We start from the raw sequence: 26,651 nt of genomic DNA, 5'->3' as shown, positions 1-26,651 counted from the left end.
TTACAAACATTACGACAGGTTAATCCTTTTTTGATACTTTAAAATGAATATGCTTTCATCTAACCCAACCCATTGTGGCTGGTATTACGTTTAGATTTGTTGTCCTCCTTGAAGATGAACACTCCGGTCTGAAGTCAGTTTTTCTTTCAGGGTTTCCCACTGTATATCTTCCCATTAACTCTGACAAGCTTCAATGTTCCTGGTGAACAAAAGGTAACCCACTGTTACCTTTTGTAACTGTTTTGTAACTGTAACTGTTACTGTCACCACCATGTTTTACCACGAGAATGCTGTATTAAAGTATAAGATTTTTACGACATATTTATGTGCAACAACTATATAAACAGTAAGTCTAGTCCCATTTTTCACATATAACCTTGTACAAATAAACATACTCTGTACATATCTTGTAAGTTAAAAATTGCCTGTATCTTCTGGTTTCTCTTATTTTATCTTCCTTTTTGCTATTATTTTGTTTATACTGCTTTTTAGACATTTTTGTATTTGGTCAGTTGTATGTTTTTACTGTGCTGCTGTGAATTTCACCACTGTGGGATTAAAAAAAGACTTATTTTCTTTGTAGCACTTTTATTTTATATATTATAGAATTAATAATGCAGTTGTGTACTTTCTGACTACTAGACTAAGTACAATATTATTTATTTATTTATTTATTTATTTATTTAAATAACATCCTGAACGAAAATCCTTCTTGTTTACGCGATGGGATGTCTGGACTTCCATCCATCGCCTTCATGGTTCGAGATTAATATCTACTTTGAGTTCCACCAGAAATACAAACGTCCGAATTAGTGAATTAGTTTTCGGAAAATGTCACAGTAATTTCCGTATTATTAGATGACGTGAAACATTTACAATAACCTTATAACGAGAACGTGAATCACACGTATTTCCTCAACTTGATTCAGCGTGAAAAACAGAAAAAACAGAGCCCTCTGAAGTAATTATCCTCACTTAGCGTTCGAAAGAAACATTTCCGAGCTGCCTCTGAACGTAACGTTAATAGTTTGTCGTTGCCATGAGGAGAATCTCTTTCCTTTTCATCTTCGCGAGGCAGAAGGATACTGCGAGCTGATTGGCTGCCTGCAGCTGACTTATGGCTCATCCAGCACACCGACTCTGGCAGAGCCGAACTGAGTGCAGCTCTCAGTTAGCGCCTCTCCCCTTGATAACCCGCGCTACTGCGGTCCGCTCCTCATCAAAACACACACACTCTCACTACTAACACACTCACACACACACTCTGACTACTAACACACACACACACGCACTCATGAGCGCTCCCGACCGGCCGCTACAGCCAGCTGACTTCACCTGAACTCTCAGAGCGGAGCGGAGCCACCAAACAATGCGAGTTTACTTCATTATGCGCTGCCGCAGGTTGTTGTTGCTTTTGCGCTTTTTTCGGAGGTAACCTCGGAGGTGTCCGCTCTGCATGCCATCATCATGGACTGCCTGTTTCTATTGATATGGACTTTACCCGTCCCGCCGGTCGGCTGCAGCAGAGTCAAGTTTCTCTCCACCTTCTTGACTTGGAACATCGTTAAGGCATGTCGGCAAGAGTTATTTTCCTCACCTTTATACTCAGGACGTGTGAACTTGAAACGTAGAGAAACAAACATCGTTACTATTATTATTAATTTTATTTTTCTGTGGCAGCTTCACACTGACTTTCATTCATTGTGTTGAAAAGTGATGCCAAATTAAGCTTAAGTGTAAAACTCATATTGCAGCAGAGGAACTCCATTCATCACCTCTTTATGGTATCCAGTTTCCAGCTCTGCTCTCAACCTGTTGCTACCTGTCCACTGATGGCTTTTTCTCTCTTCTTTTTGCAGACTCTGCACATTTATTGCACACACGCCTCCCATTCTGCTACGGCCAGCTATTCTTCCAGCCATAGCCACGGATTAAATTATGGTAGGTGCTTGTCTTTTGACATCTCTGGATGTTGTGTCCCAGCTGGCACTGTTCCACGGTTATAGAGCAAATGGGAATGAAGCGACGGGTACAGCTGGCTGGAGTGGTGGCAAAGAGAAAGTCTGAAGTGAAAACAAGCTTATTGTCTGGGTGACATCCCAGCTACTTGTGTAATTAAAATTCAGCAACCCCCGTTAAGATACGTTATGTCTCCATTGCTCCATGCAGTCTGAGAGGCAGGTAGTGCAAAACCCATTCAAGGATCCCCTTTTCTGGGAATCTTTACATCTGCTTTCTAGAAACTGTGCAGATGATTTGCACACTCTGACTTAGTCCCAAGCACGCAGTGTTGAAGGACTTACCCCAAAAAGATAGAAAACATAATAAAAAATGTGCTTGTGTATCTATGTGCTGCATAGACTGTGTGGTTTACAGGAGACGTTCACACACCTTGAGTTTTTCTAAGTTTTGTTGAGTCAGAATGTGTTTGATTGGGATTTTATGTGAACTGGAAGGAAAAGTAAAAATCAGGAAAGTGAAGTGAAAATTTGTATCCCTCACCTCAGGTTTTACGCAGGTGTAAGGGTTTTGGTGTATGTCTCTGTCACCTTTGCAGTTTCAAGTAGAGTTGTATTGGCTGAGAGGTGTGCCGATCGATCGGCCACCGATCATAATCGGCCGATTTCCGTGAAAAAGTGTATGATCGGTGATCGCCGATCATGGTCTCTTGTTGCCGATCACACAAACCGATCACCTGCATCTCATTTCGCAGCCTGCCTGTGCAGCTGGTCTCCTCTTTCCTTCACTCTGCGCAAACGCGCAGCAACAAATCCTAAGCAATGTGGAACTATAACGCTCTGAGTCAAAGGGGAAGTTTGCATGTTGCGGCGGAAAATTGAAGCAGGTCAAAATGCATCAACACAACGCATCTAAAATGGCATCAAAACAATACCATGTCACACTTAACAGAGTTTGGCTACATCGAGGCTCACTGCAGTAAAAAAAGACATACATCAGGTAAAACAGCGTGCAGCTACAAACACTCACCCGGATTAGCATGACTGTCGGAAAGCTAAACAAATAACCCGCAAAATTATTTAAGTCTTCGAGCTGCGATGTAAGACGCTGGTTCTGCTCTCGCTGTTGAATCGCTGCTACGCGCTACAGGTAGTAATATTTCACAGACGGAGTGCCGCTTCTGCTCCACCTGGTAGTGACTCTCACACCAAACCTCTGTTTAAAGCTGCAGCATCTAACCTAAAAAAATACATTTTATATACGTATTAAAACTTTCGCTGTCCTAACATGAGACAGATAATCTCTAAAAAAAATAATTGATCTCCTCTGCCTCCTCCCTGTTCTGCATAATTACTCCGCTCAGTCAGAAACAGCCACTCAGAACTAGCAGTAATCAGCTAGCCGCCATGCTATCAGGAAGGTTTCATTCAGTAACTCAGGTGGCTTAAGGTGGGTCTTTATTGTAATGGAACCTGTATTTGCGTTTGAATGTTAAGTTTTATACTTGAATTTGTTGGCAATGTTGAGAGGTTTTATTTGGACTCTTTGCATTATTTAGCCTCTTCAGAGCCCTCATATGTTTTCAGTCTTAGAGATAGTATTACAGATAGCAGTACAATTTGCACAATGCCTGTTTTGTTTTTTTCTTGGAAAAAGTTATTAAAAACAAATTTTTGTCTAAATTAAGGTGATTTTATGGTTCCTTTTTCCACATAATGTAAACGGTAGTGCTTATGATTAAAAGTATAATAATTATGTGATTGGTGATCGTATCGGTATCGGCAGGAAAAAACCTGATCGGCACATCTCTACTGATAACCAATCTTTTCTGCCAGTCATTCCTCTCTCTTGGCAGAACAAAAGGGGACAGCAGCTGATTTTCAGACCTTTGCGGAGGTAGATAGGAATGGTGGATAAGATCGATCTCTCGTCAGTGTCGGCTGATCGCTGACCTCACCAAATTAAGGAAATTAGTGATTTGCACATCTAGTCTCACATCTTTGTTGGCCTCCAGCAGTTTTTTCTTTCCTTATCAACTCCAACCAGTTTTTCTTGCCAAAGAGAAGCACCCTCACAACATGATATGGCCAGCATTATGTTTTCTCATGGAGATGATTGCAGAACACCTTACTCCAAGTTTGGTGTCTGCCCTTTATGACTTGTGACAAACTGCAAACATCACCTCTTACTGGTTTAGATTTGTGGAATGGAGACTTATAGTTCACCAGTAAACAGACTCTTCCACCTGAGCTCTTGAGGATCTCTGCAGCTCCTCAAGAGTTATGTGATCATTGGCGATGGATGCCAGCCCATCCTGCTTCCCTTCAAGGAAAAGCGGATGTAGACAATGGATGGGAAAAACTGTGTATAATTTTCATGCCATTTAGCAATTATGTGCTACTTTGTGTTTGTCTGTTGTATAACTGCATACTTCTATGGATCTATTTGACTTGTCCATTCCTTTCCTTCAGACTACGTGTTTGTAACACCAGTGGAGGTGGACTCCGATGGCACATATCTGACGCACGATGTCACCAGGAGAGGCCGTCGCAGCAGGAGGTCTCTGTCTCTTTCCTTGCACTATCAGCTGTCTGCCTTTGGGCAGGACATGCACCTGGACCTGCTTCCGTCCTCTGTGGTCGGGCCGGGATTCACCGTGCAGACGGTCGGATTGGACGGCATCTCCACGGTGAAGAGCGATGAGGGGCTCCACCACTGTTTGTATCAGGGATTTATTCGCAACGTGTCAACCTCCTCGGCCGCCATATCAACGTGTTCTGGACTGGTAAGTGGACTCCTCGGAGCTGTGGTAAAAGTTGCAGAGATGGAAAAACTCCAGTGTGCAGTTACCCCCCTCCCACCCACCCTCTCCCAAAAAAGAAACAGTAGTGCAGTATTATTTTAAGTTTTAATATTGTCACTTATAGTATTTAGGAATTAGAGAACAGCTGTTTGGGTTTTTAAAATACTTTGTGGACACTTTTCTCCAGGTCAAGGTTATTGACTTGACTTCCTAAGACATACTGTCTTCTGCTACTGTCTGTACAAATGTCAAAGTGCTAGGCTTAAGTAATATATATAAAAAAAACCCTGGAGCATTCATCCATCTATTGGCGAGAAGTCATTGAGCGAGAGGTACACCTTTTTGCTGCAAGGCAACAGTGTTAATAACTAGGTGTACACCGATTTATCAGCACCAATTTCCTTAATTCTGGGAGATCAGTAATTGGCCGATAATTGCATTGCTATCCCCTGAGCTTATCTGTCTTAACAAAGGTCTAAAAATCAGCCTATGTCCTCTTCTGTTCTCCCGTGAGAGAGGTTTGACTTACAAACCGGCCAACCAGGTTATGTCTGCACATTTGCAGTTAATAATCACTCCAATATTGCCAACTCAGCAACTTTCTTGTTATATTTAGCAACATTTCAGACAAAACAAGTTGGTATCAACCAAAATCGGAATTGGCATGTCAGGATTTTCAAAGATTGGCAATCAGCGCACCCCTACTTCCAACTGCTCCAAAGTGCACGCCAGGAATTTGAACATCATAAATCATTTCAACAAGTTTTTTTTTTTTTTTACATAGTATGGCATTCAGCCAATACAATTCAACTGAAGACCAAACAGATGGAAACAGTGCAATAACTGAAGTGTGCACACCCTTAATTTAAAACTCAGTTGAAGCACCTCTTGTTGGTATCCCACATCACCATTTTTACTTGACAATATGTGACCACTTTACCTTGCACTTCTTTTGAAATCAATCCCGATTGTGATGACATCTCTTGTCCAAAGCCCTCCCCAGATCACTTTAGAAACTTGCTGTCTAATTTAGTTCTGGACTGTGGGTTTTGTGTGCTTTCACTCAATGATTCTGAAAAATTAAACTCCACTTTTTTAGCTGACACCTGAAGGTTTTTGGGGATTTTAAAGACATTTTTTTTGCTCAAGTGGCCTTTATTGTGATTGTGAATCAAGATCAAAGTGGCTTTGTGGGAGAGGGGAAAGACATGTGGAAAAAGTCAATGGGCCGGAAATCGAACGGTTGACGGCTGTAAAGAGGACTGAGGGCTCCATATATGGGTCACAGGCTCCAGCCCTGTACCACCACTACTCTCAACTTGGGTCAGAACTTAATGGTGTTAGTAAAACAAACCAAAAACAGATAATGTTTTTGATCCAGGTTTACATTTTTTTGGAAGATTCTGGGAGATTTTAGCTAGACTTGAGTGTTTTCTATAAAAAAAACAACAAAAAAAAACAACGCATCTCTTACAACCCTACTTTTTAGTCGATGCTTGTGAAGAATGCAGGAGACTGAAAATTTCTTCACCTCTTTCAAAGTCTGTCGGTCTGTTAGCAGTGTCTCTGATCACAGTCTAACTTCTGTTTTTATAATATTATTCTTATACCTCATTTTTTTCCCTCCAACTATTGTTGATATAAATAATTCTGGTTTTTTTTTGTACTCTTCTCCTGATTGATACTTTTGTACAACATTGTTTTGATCTTTTGCAATCCATAGTTTTAGTTTTCCTAACTTTTGATGGGTGAGTGTTTTTCAGTACATCATTTAAACTGGTTGATCATATTCTGATTTTATAGATGTTACCCAAGAATTAAGAGCATTCTACATCGCAAATTTTTGCTCTAAGTTGTTGCTTTACACACCAAGAGCCTCCTCCTTCTCTCTGATTTATTCAGACTCTTCGAAATCAAGACATCTACTTCCCCTTAAACCACAGAGACGCTGTAATTACAAGGTCCTCGGCTTTCATTTGTGGTTTACGAGGTGCCGGCAGAGCTTCACACATTCCTTGACACATCCCACACCAGCTTCAACCAGATGGACTCGTCAGAGCGCCGTAAAAGTTGTTCCTCCATTTTTCATCCAGCCTCCACAGATCTTCTCACCCCCTGCCTGTCTTCCTCCTCCTGCTCTGCTCTTTCTGTCCTCAGTTTGCCCTCCCTCTACATCTCCTCTCGTTCGCAGCAATTAAAGCCAGGGTGACGTTTGAGTCGCCTGGTTGGCACTGCTAATCTTCACATTGTCCCTTTCATTTGGTTTGCTTCCACTCACAGTAAAACACCACTGACCCGTTCACTTACGGCGATGCGAGGACACATCCGGGCAGGGTTGTGATTGGGTTTGAATGGGCCATAACGATTGTTTTGATCTGGGAGCTATCTGTATTAGACGTGGGCTGGTACAGTATCTTCAGCATATGCCAACGTAGGATAAACACTAGGCATGCACCGATCCACTTTTTTCACTTCTGAATATTGAATAGAATAAGACAGCACTGAATTGAAAGTATTTCTTTTTTTTTTAAACACAGACATAAATGTGTTTGATTTCAAATTTATTTGATTACTCTGCACCAGTACAGAACTTAAATACACCAGTAGCTTCACAGGTTTGGTCAAACATGTAAAAACAACAAAACTTTAATTTGTTCATTCAATGCAATTAGGAGTATAAAGGCCAATGAAAAAGAATAATAAAGAAAATGAAACTGACAGAAGCAACTAACTTGGTCAAACATATAAAAAATAAACTGCAACAAACCTTTCAAATGGTTCAGAAAGTGCAATTAGGAATTCTAAATACAATGTAAAATAAATAATAAAGCATGATGTCACTAACAGCACAAAGCATAGAATTAGACTCGATAGATCTGCCCTTATGGATTGGGCATGATCTAGAATTGTTTTCAATATCAGGGCCAATACCGATATTTATATCGGATCAGTCCATCTGTAATTAAGATATCCACAATTTCTCTCTATCACTGTAAAAATGTATCTTCAATGCATAAAAACCAATAACAGTATTGAAGCTGCTAAAATAATTTAAAATGAGGATTATTACTAGGGGTCCACCCATTAGGTGGCCCTGATTTCTTTAATTTTAGGAAATTGGCAATCAATCATTACTTACATGAGACACTGATCCTATCCACCTCCTCAAAGGTCTTGAAATCAGCCATGAGAAAGGGCTGACTGACAGACAAGACAACCAGATTCTGTCCTCGGTTAACAGCAGTCACCCCACTGTTGCCAACTTAGTGACTTTGTCTGCACATTGACTTTTCAGACAAAAAATTGGTATTGGTCTAAATCTGATTCAGATCGGATCAGAAAGCTGCAATCAGTTCACTTCTAATTATTACGGTTATTCAATGTATTCAAAAAACATTTATTCAGTGTTGGGTTTTTTTCATGCATATGCTAAACATAATACTCAAATCATGGGGCGGGTCTTACTATGTATAAATAGGCAAAAAAGTTCCTTGCAAGCGAGAGAAAAGTGTTGTTCAATTCTTTCAGCCAGCTGACCAGCAGCATAAAGCAACATGTAAAGAAGGGTCAACACTATTATCTACTTTGTACTTCTAGTCCCTCCACAAAGTCTCTGGTCTCCCAATAAAAGGACTTTGAACTATAGGAATAAAAGTATGGAAAGTTTGGGCAGTTTTAAACCATTAACGTTTTAAACCCACCTTTATAATGAGTTACCCCATTTCTGCCAGCTTGGCAACTTTGTAGCTATATTTTGACCTGTCAAAAAAAATAAATTGGTATCGGACATGTTTGGAATAAGGCTTTTTAAAGATCGGTTAAATTAAACCTCAGTTTGTGTACCCCTACTTGAGACTGTGGCGGAGGTCCTTTAAATCTGCAATAACAATAGAGACGTACCCCAAAAGCCTTGCCCTTGCACAGTGGTTCCATGTGCCAAAATCTGTAGATGACTCACTTCACTATTTTGTTTTAAAAACAATTTTACCAAATAGAAAGAAATGCTTTCTCTGAACTCTCCATCTCTGTCTCTAGTGATAGGATTTGGTCAACTCCAGCCATTTAACCCCCGTTACATCCGGCCTTCTGCTTGGGGTATTTTACTAAGTACAAATGAGGGACGGAGAGATATGAGCCTGCTCCGTGCACTGATGAGTTCAAATAAAAGATTAAGTTGGGATTAAGGCAACACACTGGAAGATAGGCAGTCAGAAAAAGGAGAGATTACAAGCAGAACCCAACAGAGAGAAAAGCAAAGAGTGTGAAGGAATGAATGAGAGGTGATCCAAGCTGGGCTGTGGGGGCTGAAAGAGAGAGAGTGAAAGTGTTGTGCGAGAGTAATGTGAATTTATTGTCTGGGGTAGAAACTCCCTGGGAGCCTGGATGGTCTCTTTACAGAGAGCAATGAGTCCATCACTTTCTTTACCGAGAGCGGTCGACTCAGTCGGCGTCAAAGGGTAGTGGAGCAGAGGGGAAGGTGTCGAGAAAAGGAGAGTCTCTGATCTTCATTTTTATTGTCTTCTTTCAACAACGAAGAGGAAAGAGGGGCTGGAGAATGTAACAGGGTTCCTGAACCCAGCCCACTTTGTAACAACGGAGGTGTCAGCTCCAGCTACTGCGCCAAGCTGCAGCCAGTGGTTTCATTTAAACAGATGGAAGCTGTTGAAATAAAGACTAGGGCAAGGTGGCATTAAGAGCTCAGCTAGATGGATTGATGACAACGTGGGATTTTCTACTGTAAATCCTCAACGATAGCCGACCGGGCTCTTTGTTTTTCACACGCCCCGTCTTTAGGGAGCACCGCACTCACGCCTCTCCTCTCAATAAAGTTGTCTTCCTCTGTGTTGTGCGAGAGATAAAAGGATGTCATTGCAGGCGTAATGCTCTGTGATTTGTAAGAGAAGTGGATGGGGGGGTGCTGTCGGTGGGGGTCTTCTTTTTTTCCTTGGGGTCGCCACGCTGCTTGACCCCAATCCTCCCTGCTTGGTTGTTTTGGGGGTTGGTGGGTGTCAACCACACAGGTTCCTACTATGTAGAACAAGTTCAGAGCTGCTCAGCGCTGCAGTAAATGCAGAAAACTGAAGTGATTTACAGCTCCCCTTTGTGCACCCGGCCCCCCTTGCCAGGGTAGGATTCTTCTGGGGAGACTAGAGCTGATCTGATTCCTGCACTGCCAAGCCCTTCATAACGTCAGAATATATATCTGAGGCACCTTGGCTATTCCTACAACACGCTTCTTGAACAAATTTAAGTTCCTACAAGATGAACATGTCACATGTCAGTCTTCCAACTAAAAACATCCCAGCCTTGGAAACACCCAGCGTCTGTCTGTCTGATCGTGGAAGAGCCCACCATGATTCTTAGCTGTGACCTTTTCCCAGGCCCTGACAGGTCAGAGACAGGTTGAGCAGTCAGATCCAGAGTGAGGAAAGTGCAAATGAAACCATTTGTTTTCCGCTTCCACCTCCTGAGCCCTGACATCGATACACCGTGCAAAACATCATCTAATGACTTTTCAATGCACGGCTTCCAGTTGTGAGTCAAAGCAGAAAAGGTGGAAGGAACTGTCCAAGGTTGTCCAAGGCTTGCTATTAAACCATCTGTGTTTGAGAAATGTTCCTCAATGAACCTGGGTGTTTTTTAGATATCCCCCTATTTACTAGAACCACAGAGCTTCAATTCTTATATTCTGCAACATTCATGAAGCATCAAATGAACTAGCTAGGTTGTGAGCGGGTCAGGTAGCTGTTTGTGTAGTTAGTACATAAAATTATGGTGAATTTTATCCTTGACTATAAACTATGGCTGGGCAAAAAACAATAATGATGTCTATTGCTATTGACAATAGACATTGTTCATGCGTCTATCATGTGATAGATAGATTGTTCATGTGATAGACCCACATGATAGACACATGTGTCTATCACATGTGTGATAGACACATGAACAACATCAATAGAAAACACATCCGATAGAATGTTCAATAATTTCACTGAACTCCAATCCAGAACCGTACAGCATTCTGGGGGACGTAGGCAGAGGAAAAGCTTTGGTCGATCAATCTCTCATAGCCAGGTAATAAAGGTTGGTGCCATCAACTCACTCACTCTTTGGTCGACTTGCAACAACTTGTTGATTCATTTGTGCAGTAGCATTTTCATGCTGTCCCCATGTCACTCCATGTGTGTTTGAGTGTACTCTAGGCAGAACAGTGCAGACTCAAAGCGGACATCCGCTGGACATGTCTGTGCAACAACTTACAATAAGTTCGTGACATATAGCATTTGTTTAGAAATGGTCAGACATGAGAGGGACTTCGTCAACGTTGGTCCTGGTGACACATAGTTTGTTAAAAAAACTGGTAACTGAAGACAAACAGAAACTGTTAGTCTTGGCCTGGACTTGGTTAGTCTGCTGGCAGTTTGTGACTCGACAATGTCTGCTAAATAAGGATGGTCAGGAACGGCTTTGCCTATGTTCTGATGAAGTTCACAGCAGAGTGGAAATGCCTGCAATAAATCTGGGGTAATTGAGAGGTGGTTGCATTCATTGAAGCACCAAGAAGGCCGACCTGCAAAGTCATATATTCACCTCCTTGGCAACTACCAGGAGGTGGAGACGCAACTGCACCATTCACAAGCCTCACAGTTACTTAAACACCCAACTGTGGAGTTGTTTCTCCAGCTCCGCCCATCTTCCTTTCAGCCCGCATGTAGCAGATTGTAATGCTCCTTCGTTCATGTCGGTCAGTATGAATTAACTTCAGTTAAAAAAATGCATCATGAAAAGGAGTGCTGTGGTGGTGCAGAGGCAAAGCACAACCCACGTAAGGAGGCCTTAGTGTTTGACCAGGCCATCACAGGTTCAAGTCTCAGCCTGGTGACTTTTGCCGCAAATGTCCCCTCTCTCATTACCCACTTTCCTGTCTGACCATTTTTGAATAAAGGCCATTAGAGCCAGTAAAACCTTTTAAAACAACAAAAAACCTGACTATAAGTCGCAGCACTGTCCAAATTGAAAAAAAGTGACTTATACTCCCAAAAATACTGTAGCTGACTTGTGAAAGTTGGTCCTTGGTTTTGCTCAATATTAGCTATAGATATAGATATAAGTAAGTAACATTTATTAGAAAATGGCGCATAAATACTTTTAAAAGGTAGGTAGGTGTAGTGCACATACCGTGTCATACCGTTCGCATTCAAACACAAATTGCCTCATTTAAGCCCAGCTGTTTGCACATTGCATTTAAATGCATCCAAAGTGATGCAATCTGATTAGCGTCTCCTCATGCAAATAAAGACACAGCAACATCACAGCAGGAGCTGTCAGCCAAGCAACAGTCAGTGATAGACAAACGGTTTACTGACCTTTCTAAGTTGTTTCCTGCCAAAACGTCTCAACCAACTTTATTATGTGGCCTCAAAGTTGGAGAAGGAAAGAATTAAAGTTGTCTGCGACTTCACAGATCATAGTGTTAGTGTAAGGGCATGATTATCTTAACACATCAAAAGTCCCTCGTGGTAAAACATCCCACGCCTGTTGTGTGTACTCGTATAACTTTGCTGTAAACATAAGCAGTGTGTGTGGGCTGGTGTGCATGAAACACAGTTGGAGCCTCAAATTCTGACACAGTATGTTAGGGTGACCGCTGTGGTTAGCTTGCAAATGGCTCCAAAAACAAGAACAAGAGCATCACACTGCAGAGAAAGTTCACAGAGCGACCTGGTAACCCACAAGTCCGGTGGTGTTTAAAAACACAGACTTTCCCTTTTTATTTCCGACTTATTCCCATAAAGCTTTTCATGAATTATTTGTGTCAGCATTCTAATATGTAAAATAATATAATATAATCCTAGTAAGGCCTTTTTATTTTTTTCTTTTCAAAGATTGGGAGAACGCCATAAAGAGACGACCTCTGATGATGTAAGCTAGCATTTCTAGCTGCATGCCAGCTTCATTATTTTGGATGGAAACTTGAGATAAAAGTGTCATTTGATTCTATGACCTGGTGCTTTCTATGTTTTTAAATCCACTGGTGTATTGTTCGGTTAATTGTTTTAAGGGGCAGTTTGCCGCAGTAGGCTGAGAATCTGGTCAGGGATGAAAAGACGGGGATGTGATGAACTGATTGCAACCCCTCCCTGTATCGCAATTTACTACTTCACTGTGTGCTTGCACACTTCCATGCAAGACAAAATAAAAAAGGCTGCCGAAATAGCCCTTCCCCCTCCATGTCGTCCTTTCAGAGCGCTCGCATCAAACTTGCAGTCTGACGGCTGTCGTTGACACGGTGCCGCGTGTTGTGGCAACCAGCGGTGACTGTTGTGAGAGGAGAGTTCTGAGGGGCTCCCTGTGGTGTGAAGAGAGCCTCTGCTCTTTTCCCAGGACTTGTTAGTGATGCTTGATGAGGTTTGAGGCTGCAGAACACAGTGCAAAGGGAGCAATCAGGAGCTGAGATCCAGTCGGAGAACTACTGTTTTGATCACAGCATTTCAGTTTAATTAGGCATTTCAAAACCAGCTCAGGGAAAGACAGAGAAATGATGCTGTGGCAGAAACAGTCACTCACAAGCTTTGTTTGCATTGTCTGGAGAAAGTATATTTATACCCACATGTGTGTTGTCATCTTACAACAACGAAAAGGAAAGAGGGACTGGAGTCTGTAACAGGGTTCCACGACACATTCGCGTGTCAGTTGGCCGAAGAAATACAAGCAATTGTTACCTATAGGAAATTAATAGAGAGGGAGTGACATCGCCTCCCGCTTGTCGTGCCCCTAAGACTGTAGATCTGAATATGTGTTACATTAAAACCTTAAGCATATGGCAAATAATAGAAACAAATGGTGTTTCTACTGTTTTGGGCAACCTACTTCCGATCTTGCAGGTTGTTTCCAAAGTTTTTTTTTTTAAAGGTTTTGTTGGCTCTAGTGGCCTTTATTTGAAAGTAGTTCAACAGGAAAGAGGGCAATGAGAGAGGGGGAACACATGTGGCAAATGTCACCAGGCTGGGAATCGAACCTGCAACCACCACCACGAGGACTGAGTCCTCAATATGTGGGTTGTGCTTTGCCCCTGCGCCACCACAGCACCTTCCAATTGTTTCCAAAGTTTAAAAAAAAAACATAAAAAACTCAAATGACTGATTCCCAGAAAGCTCTCAAGCTATTTGTACCTGTCCACTTTCTCCAAAGGCCAACAAATTGGAATGTCTCCCCGCCTCCAGTCACGTCTCCAGGTTGGCCATAATTCTATGACTTTAGAGCTGGGGGCTCGGTGATACAGCAGCGGAGTGACCCGGAGCTTTTCCCTGGTGGTCTGGATTCTGACAGTGATGTAGTGACCACCGTTAGATGCCAGCAGGAGAGGAGGGTCAGGCTCTCAGCGTGGATGGATATGGATGGTGTGTGCATGAAAGGAAGAGGGAAAAAAACTGTGTTTGTAGGGGTGCGTATGTGTGTGTGTGTACGTCTGTGTCTTTTTTTAAGCATGTGCAAAGTCTTTCTCACACAAGATTAATGGCCAGCGTTGAAGTGTTCAAGTGTATGCTGTAGCTTTAACAAACAGTGCTCATGCATCAAATCTGACCCACTATTGTCACTTTGACACTCAACAGAGTGTTGCAGTTGGAAGATAGGGAAATGGCAAGACTGACCAGAAGTTTGGTATATTTTTTGAAAACTTTTATTAAAATAATTTCATATGCCTTTTTTCCAATAAAACATTAGGTATTTAATCTGAACTGTGACGGTTTCTTAATGGAGACACTTCAAAGACCAAAACGAACTCTCAATTAAACTGAAGGGAATCCTCTGAGAGAAGAAGTAATGCAAAAAATATTAACAATATTAGGAGAGTCCACATTATGAATTTTGGACTTTGCAAATAGGGCTGTTGTAAACATTGTAAGTGCTGTTGTAAACAATTATTTTAGTAATTGAGTAATATATCAATTATTCCGATGATTAATAAAGTAGACAGCAGTATATATAGTGGCTATAAATATTGACCCAAATTTTCATATCTTGCCCATGTCTAACAATTACACTTCTGCAGCCTAGAAAAATAACCGTTAACAAAAGTAGCTCATTTTTTAAGTCAACTTGGACAAAAATAACACAGAAATCTGATATATTTATTTTAATAGTAAAAATAGAAATAATAAAGTAGGAGGCTCACAAAGACACATAAAAATGTGTATAGTTTTTAGTTTACGTATTCATCTTCAGTCACTTTTAATGAACTCTCACTTTGCCCTGCCATTTATAGCTTTCATGTCCGAAAACACATATGCCAGCTATACACACCACGATGTGCTCCGTTACCCATTTGTTGCGACCAGCATGATATGAAGTCTATGTTCTGGTTCGTAATTAAAGCTACACTTGCACTAACCACTAGCTACAGCGACTTGCTGTGTTCAGTGTATCTGCATGCGTTTCCGCTCTACCTTTATACATAAACCCGTGGTGCGCTTCGCCACCATTCGCTCTGAAGCACCCAGTAGACAGCAGCTGCAGAGTACATGTAATTATAGAAAGGCTGTTGTATTCTATGCATTACACCAGTCAATTTAAGGATGCTTGTTGGTCCCCCAAAAAAACGATGAAAAGAGGACGTTTGGTTATTCTATGTTGTGCTAATTGCGCTTAGCAGTCTCCCAACAACTCATTGTCGAAAATGAGCACGTAGCGCACACATGAAATGTTACAGCCTTAAATGTGCGAGAAAAACAGTTTGCTTGCCAATTTAGCAGCATGAACAATACGTTCAATGCAAAAATAAGACAGCCCAGCCCAAAAAAGAATAATTTTCAGTCAGCAGGCATGTGATTATCTAAACGTACCATGAAGAGAAGACTAGAAAGGGGAAACAAAAGCTTGACCGCGAAGAGCAAAACCATTCATAAAGCCCAAGAATAGAAAGGACAGCATGGGATTCCAAAATGACCCCCCAGCACTTGTAAAGCTGCACATCTTGATTTAAAGCACATTTCCGCTGGAGGAACCTTTCAGGAACCAGAATGGTTTTCACCATCCAGGGTAGAAATGTGTTCCAGAAAATTGCCCTGGTTGGGCTGTAGTATTTTTGCATGGCATTAGTTGGAGGAACGGTTCTAAACATTTTAAACTGTTTGAATTGATCCAGGTTTATGATTCATTCATATTAATTTTCAAACAGTTCACAGCTAACATTTTCTTTTAATTTTAACTGTTATATATTTTTAAATCATTGACATCTGTTTACAGCAATTTATGGGTTCAGAGTGAGTTCACTCTTTATTTTTGAAATTATTTAAATAGTTAGAATAATATATGCTTGCTTTTTTCTGCAGGCAACATGCACAGGCCGCTGGGTGCTGACGACTGATAATCCCTCCATGCTGTACAAGACTGTAACATGTAAATCCTATACGGTTATCAGAAGTAGAAAATTCAAATTCAAGACTTGGAAATAGGACGAACAAGAAGGTTTGCAAGTACTAAGCACCTTGCGCAGAACATCCATATGTTGGAACACACGACGAACTTGGACCAGTTACTTTAAAGCAACTGGATTATTTGATTTAAGGCAGAATTGAAGATGGATTGTTTTTATATACATAGACCTGTTTATTACCGATCATGGATTTGGAGGTCTAGATGTCCAACTCCAACCCTTCATCTTCGGGCCTTTCCTCCACAGGGACGTTGGAGTCATTGTCGCTTCCTGATTAATACGGGTCAATACATAGGGTTGCAGTTCTTCAGTAGAACCAGCTCCCTCTTCTTCATCATCACTCCACCCAAGCTTCTTCTTCCAAAAGTGTAGACAAATCACTCAAATCTTCCCTGAAATCGCTCTCAACTTCCTCTACTTCTGTGTACTCAGCCTTGGTCGTTTACGTTTTGACTTACCGTCATTACGTCACAAGATGGCACTGGCATTTGACCCAATCACTTCATACAAAAACCGGAACACTCTGCGATGCCACACAACTGATATTTATTATCCAAAGTTTTTTGTGTGCGCAGAATGAAAGCACAGCCGTTCATCTTTTTAAATCACGCGAGTGGTTTTATCGTGTCAGTGACAATTTAAGTCGATGTGATCTTGAAGGGGTCTATAAATGTCTTTCTTAAATCGGGTGATTAGAAACTGTGCCGCTGAAGCTTAGCTGTCCAGCTATTTTAGCATGAATGCCATGTTGTGTGTTGCATGGGAAAGTCTGTGTCCTGCCCTGTCATTTCAGCTTTGCTCTTGTCTCGTTCTGATCCAAGATCCAAAATTAACATCTCCTCTTTACCCGATTTCTACCCTGTTTTAAAGACACGTCACTGACATAAGCAAACTGTAATTACTCCGACTATGACTCCATTGAGAATGCTAGATGCCTGAGGGGCCTCCTTTGCTCCCCCCCTTCTCCCTCTTCTTCTTCTTCTTCTTCACCACACACTGTGCTCATGTGGTCTCCGCTGAGCTGGAGTGCAGATGTGCTTCAGAGCTCGGTAATCACCAGCTTGGGGCTTCTCACTGCTCGGCCCCAGTCTTTAACAGCATGTAAGCACTTAGTCATTTGCCTCGTAATATTATGGTAGGAAACCCTTAAGAGAGACTAGTTTATACAGTTATACAGACACAAGCTTGACTGAAATGGCTGCAATGCCAAGCAAAAGCGTTTAGCAGGTTACAACTTTAGTGAAAAACAGACGAAACGCCCTGTTTTTATAAAATAATAATAAAAAAATTTCCAGAGAGCTTTTCCAAACAGGACGTTTTCCTCTCTAACCTCTTATCTCACCAGGAGCGAGGGTGAATATGTGACAGGAAGTAAAAAGGTGTTCAGCTAACATAGTTGGCCCTTTAATCTCGCCAAGTCCTACCCAGCGTTAATGTCAGGAGATAACTGGAGGTTTTTTCTGGTGACATTACATTATGGTCTTTTAACGAGGGCCCCTGTGAGACTCTATATGCAATTTAACCTTCTTGTAATTATCAAACATATAAACCGCCACCTTAAATGTGCATATCTATGGTAATTCTGTAAAATATTTAAGATAAAGCAACACTATCGCCTCCTGGTTGCTGAAATTCTTAAAAGGTGGGATACATTTCTCAAATTAAATGGAAAATTTAATTTATTTCAGTAACGCAAGTAAAATTATATAGAATAATTACACACATGGATGTTTTCAAGACTTTATTTCTGTTTACTATGATGGTTTTCCACTTACACCCAATGAAAACATGACATTTAAGATTTGAATATTATGTCAGACCAATAAACAAACATGTTTAATGCAGAAATGTGAGCTTATGAGGAATTATGTTTTGCACCTGAAAAGTTATATTGTAAAAATACTTTTAATCTTCCAAACAAGCCTCATTGGAATGCATATTCAAATTCATTAAATTTTTCTGTGGATGTGGAAGAAGGCACTTTGGTGAGGTAAGAGTTAAACTCCATTTTTTGCCAAAGACGGCAAATGGAAAACAAGCTCAAGACCCAGCAACACTGTCCAGTTATCTAGAGCAGGGGTGGGCAATCCTGGTCCTCGAGGGCCGGTGTCCTGCAACTCTTAGATGTCTCCCTGGTAGAACACACCTGGATCCAATAGCTGAATCACCTCCTCTGTTCAGGCAGGTTCTCCAGAGTCCTGCTAACGACCTTATTATTTGACTCAGGTGTGTTGAAGTAGAGACACATCAAAAGTTGCAGGAGGCCCTCGAGGCCTGGAGTTGCCCACCCCTGATCTAGAGTCATGGTGGAAAAGTAAGAAAAAGAGTTTGGAAAATGTGGCTTATCTTGACGCCATTTCAATAATCAGCAATTGAATCACGTTTTTCTAATCAGTCCTTCCAGGATTTTGTGATAGTTTTGCATGTAATGCATGTATATTCCTTATTAGAAGTTGTGTTAAACTGAACAGATTAAGTAGCACACTTAGCATGATGCTAGCCGCCAGTAACTAAACTGTAACTTAAAAAAATCGAGTAATCGTGTAAACAGGGCCTAGAGCTCAGGAAAAGTTATGAGAGGACTTATGATGGGGAAAATGTGAAGAAAATCTTGGTCTATCATAAAATCCACCTACATATATGACAAAAAAAAAACTGTAAAAGGTTTTAAAAAGCTCAATGACCAATATGACATTATTTTATTACTTTTGCTGCTGTGGGAGTTGGACCCAGTTTGAACTCGTCCATGTGGCACGGCTGGGAAACTCCCGCTGAAGCGAAGGAGACGAAGAAGAAAAATCACTGATACACAAATCTGTTTTCAGTTTTTGAGCTTTCATTCAGAGCAAATCAGATGAATATTTATTGCCACGCAGCCCTGTGATAGGGAAAGCTCTGTGTTTTACCGGAGCTGTTATCGAGTCGACGAACTATATTGCTGCATTTCAAACATGAGCATCCAAACAAACAGAAATCCGAAGATTAGGGATAAAACATGTTGGGAAACAGACCGCCCAGGCAAAGGACGGAGTAAACCAGGTGACGACTGACCGAACGCGAGAGAAGAGCAGTCACACCAACAGGTTACAGGTGTGCAGGGAAACAGAGCAGAGGAGAATCCACGCATGTGTAATCTGCTCACCTAAATATCCACGATACAAAACACTCGCTTCGGTATTCACTGGAACACAAAAACAAATGCTGACAAAAGGACTTTTAATTCAGACACACACACACACAAAAACGCACACGCGCACACACACACACACACACACACACATGCTCATACACTTTAACAAAGCCCCGTTCTAACTGTTTGCTGCAGATGGAATTGATTTCCTGTCATTATCATCACAGAGCTTTCCATCTGCTCGCTGCTGGGAAAAGAGAGCGGGGAGACGTGGTAGACGGGCAGATACGTTAGCGATGCGGCTTTTAGTGTTGGATGGTTGTGCTTCAGGTGGGTCAATAATAAAACCTTTGAGTGATGGGAAATGAGAGGCAGAGCCAAAAGAATATGTTATTACACCGTAGCCTCAAACGGAGTAAAATATCTGATCAGCCATTTTTGTTAATCTCTTAATGCGCTGCTAAGGAAGAAGAATGAAAGATAAAGTTCATTGTTTCCTTGTTGACTACATCGTCTGGCAGAAGGAACTGTTGGAGTGTCGGAATGCAGTCCTGTAAAAAATGTATTTACACCCTTTCAGTTTACTGTATTATCTATTTTAGTAATCGATTATTCTGACAGTTAATAGGACAAAAAAAAGGCATATTCTGCAGATTTTTCATATGAGCCTTTTTTAGACAATGTTAAAAATGCGTTAAAAGGAATGCAAATTAATCAATTCTTTTTTTACATCAGAAAATAAGCATTTCTTTTGCTAAAATACAATAACACAGCATTTCTTTGGGGAACACTTGATCATTTGCAAAAGATGCATCTGCAGCTAAAAAGTAATTTATGAAAAGCCCAGCACTTTCTGCTTGATTTAACAGCAATATAACGTAGGGCTGATTTATTGATTAGTTTTTGATTAACAAGTTAATAATTAAATGTAAAATAAACTGCTAAAAGGGAGATTTTTTTTTTTTTACAGAATTTGAACAAGGTGAAGATAAACTTGATTCATCACAATTAATAAGATTCATTGTTTCAGCCCTAGATTTGTTACGCATAAATGTTTTGCCTCAACAAACTAGCTTAAATGTGAGATAAAGATTGGTCGTGTTAACTCAAAAATAAGTTTTTAAAACACTATTTAATTTATTAAGAAAGCAAATCTATCCAAATCAACCAGGCCCTATGTAGAGATGTAATTAGTTCCTGTTTTAAATCAACAATTTAGTGTGATTAACTCCTTTCTTGGTTCAGTTTCCCCAGCCTCAGGCTTATTTACTGTCTAACACGAATTAAGAAACCACTTCAATAGAATCTGCCTGATTGTCATGTTGGCTTTAAGGTTGCGAACCCACATGCAAGAACACAATCAGACAGAGCGAGTCAGAAACAATGATGTTTATTGAAGAGTCAGGGAGCTGGTGGCGAAGCCGAATCGGCGGACCGGTTCTTCTACTGCCAACGGGAGAAAGCAGGGTTAGCGGGAACTCAGCGGAGTTTCTCCAGGAAATGACTGAGGTGAGCTTACTTTGGGTGGAGGTATATGGGGCGAAGCGGAGCGCGAGCCAAGAGTCCGTTGACGAGCGATAGTAGCTCTGATGTCGGGCACGGCCTGGAGCCTGATCCGTCCAGGCGGTCCTCCGGGAAGTTCGGGCGTGGGCCTCCTGGCCCGTAGCGTCCCGAAGGGGAAATCCCGGAGAGGGATCGACGAGGGGGAATAACGCTCACACACACAGGGAGTGGCCTCTGACCGGGAACACCGGCAGGGTCGGGAAATCACACAGGAGGGAGGTGATCCACAGCGGGGAGACAGACTTACACGAACGCGGGGCAGCTGGTTTCCGGGAAACAACTAGGAGACGGCGGGAGAATCTGGCGAGGGAGACAACAAGGGTTAGACGAGAGTAATCACAGAAGGCCTCTTTCTGGAACGCTGGTTACCGTAGTAGGCAAACACTCAGGCGGTGAGACGGAGTGTAGCTGTTGCTTATATCGCTGGTCCACGCCCTCTTAACCAGCTGCAGGTGTGTGTCCGGGTTGAACCAGGACACTTCTCAGGGGTGGAGCATGGGTGACATCTGCTGGATGTCTTGAGAAGTGGTGGTTCCAGGGACAGGTGGAAATAAAACTAACTAAAGGAAAACAAACTAAGAAACTAGGACGAGGGGAGGACAAACAGACCCTGACAGTACCCCCCCCTCAACGGACGCCACCTGGCGGCCGAACAGAGGACGGGGTCTGGGAGTCCCTAAAGTCTCTAATAAGGGAGGGGTCTAAAATGAATGATCCAGGAACCCAGGAACGTTCCTCAGGGCCATAACCCTCCCAGTCGACAAGGAACTGGTGACCCCGACCTCGTCGCCGAGTGGCGACAATCCGGCGGACGGAGAAGGCCGGATGGCCATCGATGACCCGGGCGGGTGGAGGGGGTTCGGCCGGAGGGCAAAGTTCACTGGAGAGCACTGGCTTAATTTGGGACACGTGGAAGGTTGGGTGGACACGCAGAGACGGGGGAAGGTGGAGGCGTACAGCTGAGGGGCTAATGACTGCCAGCACTTCAAAGGGGCCAATGAACCTTGGAGACAATTTTCTAGACATAGATTTGAGGGGAATGTTGTGTGTGGACAACCATACCTTTTGTCCCACTGTATAAGCAGGAGCAGGGGTTCTACGACGGTCAGCCAGGCGTTTATTGGTAGCGGAGGTGTTGTTGAGGGCAGTGATGGTGTCCTTCCAAATCTTATGGCTTCGTCGGATGTGGTGTTGTACAGACGTGATCGAGAGGTCCTCCTCGTCGGAGGGGAGGAGTGGTGGTTGGTACCCCAGGACCACTTCAAACGGAGAGAGACCTGTGGCTGCAGAAATGTGGCTGTTATGTGCATACTCGACCCATGGGAGGTATTGGGCCCAATCGTCGGGGTTCGTGGAGGTCAGGCATCGCAGAGTCGTCTCTAGCTCTTGGTTCATACGTTCTGTCTGGCCATTGGTTTGTGGATGGTAGCCAGAAGTGAGGGATACCTTAGCCCCCAGAGCCGAGCAGAACTGACGCCAGACCTGTGATATGAACTGGGGGCCGCGATCCGAGAGGATTTCCTGCGGGATGCCATGTAGTTTAAAGACATGTTTAATTAATAACAGGGCAGTCTGGGCAGCCGTGGGCAGCTTACGTAGGGGAACAAGGTGACATGCCTTGGAGAAACGGTCGACGATGGTGAGGATGGTGGTCATACCTTTACTGGTTGGGAGTCCGGTAACGAAATCTATGGCCACGTGGGACCAAGGGCGCTTAGGTATGGGTAGTGGTTGTAGGAGTCCTGCGGGGGGTTGATTGGAGGACTTGTTCCGGGCACAGATTGGGCAGGCTGAAACAAACTCCTTGACATCCTTGTGTACGGAAGCCCACCAAAACCGTCTGTTTATTAGCCCAATCGTGCGGCTAACGCCGGGGTGACCTGAGAACTTAGAATTGTGTATCCACTGGAGAAAACGGGATCGGACAGAGGATGGAACATACACCTTACCCGGTGGGCAGGACTCTGGGGCTGGTTCTGTTTGCTGAGCTTGATGGACGATGTCTTCGATCTCCCAGGTGACCATTCCCACGGTGCAACTGGGAGGCAGGATGGGAGCTGGGACCACCTCAGCGTCATCTGGGGAATAAACTCGAGATAGGGCATCGGGTTTAACATTCCTTGAACCTGGGCGAAATGTGATAGACAGGTTAAATCGAGAAAAGAACAGAGACCAACGAGACTGGCGGGGATTGGATTTCTTGGCTGCTTGCAAGTATGTCAGGTTCTTGTGATCGGTCCAGACCAGTACGGGGTGTTCGGCACCCTCCAGCCAGTGGCGCCACTCCTCCAAGGCGAGTTTAATCGCGAGGAGCTCTCTGTCGCCCACGTCATAATTCCTCTCAGCTGGCGAGAGTCTACGGGAAAAGAAGGCGCATGGATGGAGCTTATGGTCGTGGGTAGACATCTGGGAAAGAACCGCGCCGACCCCGGTGTCGGAGGCGTCAACTTCCAGAATGAATTGCTTCTTGGGGTCAGGCTGGACCAGAATGGGAGCGCGTGCAAACCGGGACTTGAGCTCCTCGAAGGCGGCTTCTGCTTGAGGGGTCCAGACGTATTCTCTCTTGCTGGAAGTGAGAGCGGTGAGGGGTGAAGCAGTCTGACTGTAATTGCGTATGAACCTCCTGTAGAAGTTTGCAAACCCCAAAAAGCGCTGTAGTTGTTTGCGGTTTTCGGGTTTAGGCCAGTCGAGTACTGCCTTGATCTTGTCCTCGGATGCTCTAACCTGTCCCCTTTCGAGGATGTACCCTAGGAAGGTTACTGAAGGGCGGTGAAACTCACACTTTTCCGCTTTTACATACAGCTTATTCTCCAGAAGGCGTTGGAGAACCAGACGGACATGTTGTTTGTGCTCCGCGAGGGATTTGGAATATATCAGGATATCATCCAGGTAGATGAACACAAAGACATTGATGAGATCCCTCAGGACGTCGTTCACCAGGGCCTGGAAGAAAGCAGGTGCGTTAGACAACCCAAACGGCATGACCAAATATTCATAGTGGCCCATGGGGGTTTTAAACGCCGTCTTCCACTCATCACCCTCCCTTATGCGAAGGAGGTGGTAAGCGTTCCTGAGATCTAGTTTTGTGAATATGGTTGCCTCTTGGACGGGCTCAAAGGCTGAGGATAATAATGGCAACGGGTACTTATTCTTGATGGTGATCTGGTTGAGTCCACGGTAGTCAATACAGGGCCGGAGAGAGCCATCTTTTTTTCCCACGAAGAAGAACCCTGCTCCGAGGGGAGAGGACGAGGTGCGGATAATCCCTGCGGCTAGAGACTTGTTTATGTACTCCTCCATGGTTTGCCTTTCTGCTCTAGAAATGTTGTATAGCTTACTGTTGGGTAATGGGGCGCCAGGCAGTAGATCGATGGCACAGTCATACGGTCTGTGGGGTGGCAGAGACAGGGCTTTGTCCTTACTGAAAACAGGAGCTAGATCATGGTACTCACGGGGAATGGAGGAGACGTCGGATGGGTCGATCACAGCTGGCTCTGTAGGCGTAGTGACGACTGGAAAGGCGGAATGAAGGCAGGTACTGTGACACTTAGTGGACCACGACTCAATCTTGGTCTCGGCCCAGTCTATGTGCGGGTTGTGCTTGTATAACCAGTCGAAACCAAGGATGATGGAGGCACTAGCGGCAGGAAACACAAGGAAAGTAATCTCCTCTGTGTGATTACCTGAAGTGAGTAGACGCACTGACTTGGTTTGATGGGTGATCTGTGGCAGGTTCCCTCCGTCGAGGGCTGATACCCGGAGAGGAACTGGAAGCGGCTCGATATCAATAGACAGTTGCTCGACGATGTCTGAATTAATGAGGTTCTGTTCACACCCTGAGTCAATGAGGGCTGATAAAGAATATGGTTCGTTAATGATTATGGAGACAGGGATGATGAAGCGAGATCTTACTGTTTTAGTCTCCGGCAGTCTCCCCGTCCTTACTGCCGGACCTGCGGGTTTAAACGTACTGGACAGTTAGCGATGACATGATTGGGTTCACCACAGTAAAGGCAAAGCCGGGATCGCATCCTCCTCTGCCGCTCCTCTGGGGTTAGCTTAGCGTGTCCCAGTTGCATGGGTTCTGGTCCTGTAGATGAGGGAAAGGTGGGTGGAGGTTGGACAGTCGACTGGTTACTGACCTGTGCGGAGCGCGGAAGGGCGGTGCGGCGGGATCGCTCACTCATCCTTGACCGAATCCGGTTGTCTAGTCTTATGGCCAAGTTAATAAATTCATCCAGAGACTCTGGTTCATCTAGAGTAGCCAGTTGGTCCTTTATCTGCTCATTTAACCCATGAAAGAATGCGCTTTTAAGCGCAGCAGGGTTCCAGCCTGAAGCAGCGGCCAAGATTCTAAAATCGATGGAAAAGTCTGACACAGTCTTCTGGCCTTGCTTCAATCCGTGTAGTTCACGGGAGGCTGAAGTCTTTTCAGCCTCTTGACAAAACACCTGCTGTAACTCCTTCAAAACTCGGGGAAGGTACACCCATAGTCAGAGGCTGAAGAGAACCGGGCTTCGGCCCACTCTAGGGCTCGACCCGTCAACAGGGATAACACGTAGGAAATCTTAGCACTGTCATGCAAAAAACTCTGCGGTGAATGATTAAAGATGATATTGCATTGGAGAATAAACCCCTTGACCTTCCGGACGTCACCTGAAAATTTCTCTGGCGCTGAGGGTCGGACGTCCGAAAACATGGAGCGGGCTGGTGGATCCGGAGCCACTGTCGGGGAAGGTTGAGAGCTGGGAGCCTGCTGAACTGAATTCCGTAGGAAAGTGGTTAATTCTGTTAGTTTATCGTTAGTCTCGGCTTGACGACTAGCTAACTCCCGTAATGCGGAGTCATGTGACTGGACTAGCGCGTGTTGTTCGGACAGCGCCCGTCTGATTGCGTCTGCTGAGGTTCCGAACTGGCCTGAGTGTTCTGTCATGTTGGCTTTAAGGTTGCGAACCCACATGCAAGAACACAATCAGACAGAGCGAGTCAGAAACAATGATGTTTATTGAAGAGTCAGGGAGCTGGTGGCGAAGCCGAATCGGCGGACCGGTTCTTCTACTGCCAACGGGAGAAAGCAGGGTTAGCGGGAACTCAGCGGAGTTTCTCCAGGAAATGACTGAGGTGAGCTTACTTTGGGTGGAGGTATATGGGGCGAAGCGGAGCGCGAGCCAAGAGTCCGTTGACGAGCGATAGTAGCTCTGATGTCGGGCACGGCCTGGAGCCTGATCCGTCCAGGCGGTCCTCCGGGAAGTTCGGGCGTGGGCCTCCTGGCCCGTAGCGTCCCGAAGGGGAAATCCCGGAGAGGGATCGACGAGGGGGATAACGCTCACACACACAGGGAGTGGCCTCTGACCGGGAACACCGGCAGGGTCGGGAAATCACACAGGAGGGAGGTGATCCACAGCGGGGAGACAGACTTACACGAACGCGGGGCAGCTGGTTTCCGGGAAACAACTAGGAGACGGCGGGAGAATCTGGCGAGGGAGACAACAAGGGTTAGACGAGAGTAATCACAGAAGGCCTCTTTCTGGAACGCTGGTTACCGTAGTAGGCAAACACTCAGGCGGTGAGACGGAGTGTAGCTGTTGCTTATATCGCCGGTCCACGCCCTCTTAACCAGCTGCAGGTGTGTGTCCGGGTTGAACCAGGACACTTCTCAGGGGTGGAGCATGGGTGACATCTGCTGGATGTCTTGAGAAGTGGTGGTTCCAGGGACAGGTGGAAATAAAACTAACTAAAGGAAAACAAACTAAGAAACT

At 43.9% G+C, this 26,651-nt stretch overlaps 1 protein-coding gene and 2 long non-coding RNA genes across 3 annotated transcripts in view; 1 reads left to right on the top strand and 2 right to left on the bottom strand.

Moving 5' to 3' along the window:
* The first annotated feature begins 1,074 nt into the window (after nt 1-1,074).
* Nucleotides 1,075-26,651, top strand: part of adamts18 (ADAM metallopeptidase with thrombospondin type 1 motif, 18) — a 67,885-nt gene continuing 42,308 nt past the window's right edge. Inside the window, exons 1-3 of the mRNA XM_008404874.3 lie at nt 1,075-1,569; nt 1,860-1,941; nt 4,431-4,744. Coding sequence (XP_008403096.2) covers nt 1,468-1,569; nt 1,860-1,941; nt 4,431-4,744 — 498 coding nt within the window. The 5' untranslated portion in view covers nt 1,075-1,467. The remainder of the gene's footprint in view (nt 1,570-1,859; nt 1,942-4,430; nt 4,745-26,651) is intronic.
* Nucleotides 20,704-21,316, bottom strand: LOC145551059 (uncharacterized). The gene is made up of 2 exons (XR_014086832.1): nt 21,262-21,316; nt 20,704-21,192 (listed from the first exon to the last, which is right to left on the bottom strand). It is a non-coding gene; the product is annotated as an uncharacterized LOC145551059 (long non-coding RNA).
* Nucleotides 25,879-26,205, bottom strand: LOC145551060 (uncharacterized). Its single transcript, XR_014086833.1, has 2 exons — nt 26,024-26,205; nt 25,879-25,950 (listed from the first exon to the last, which is right to left on the bottom strand). It is a non-coding gene; the product is annotated as an uncharacterized LOC145551060 (long non-coding RNA).

The sequence above is a fragment of the Poecilia reticulata genome, chromosome 3 (genome assembly GCF_904066995.2).
Source record: "Poecilia reticulata chromosome 3, P_reticulata-male-v2, whole genome shotgun sequence".
Taxonomy (NCBI): Eukaryota; Metazoa; Chordata; class Actinopteri; order Cyprinodontiformes; family Poeciliidae; genus Poecilia; species Poecilia reticulata.
The sequence above is the reverse complement of the archived record's forward strand: the minus strand, read 5'-3'. Positions and strand labels throughout refer to the sequence as shown.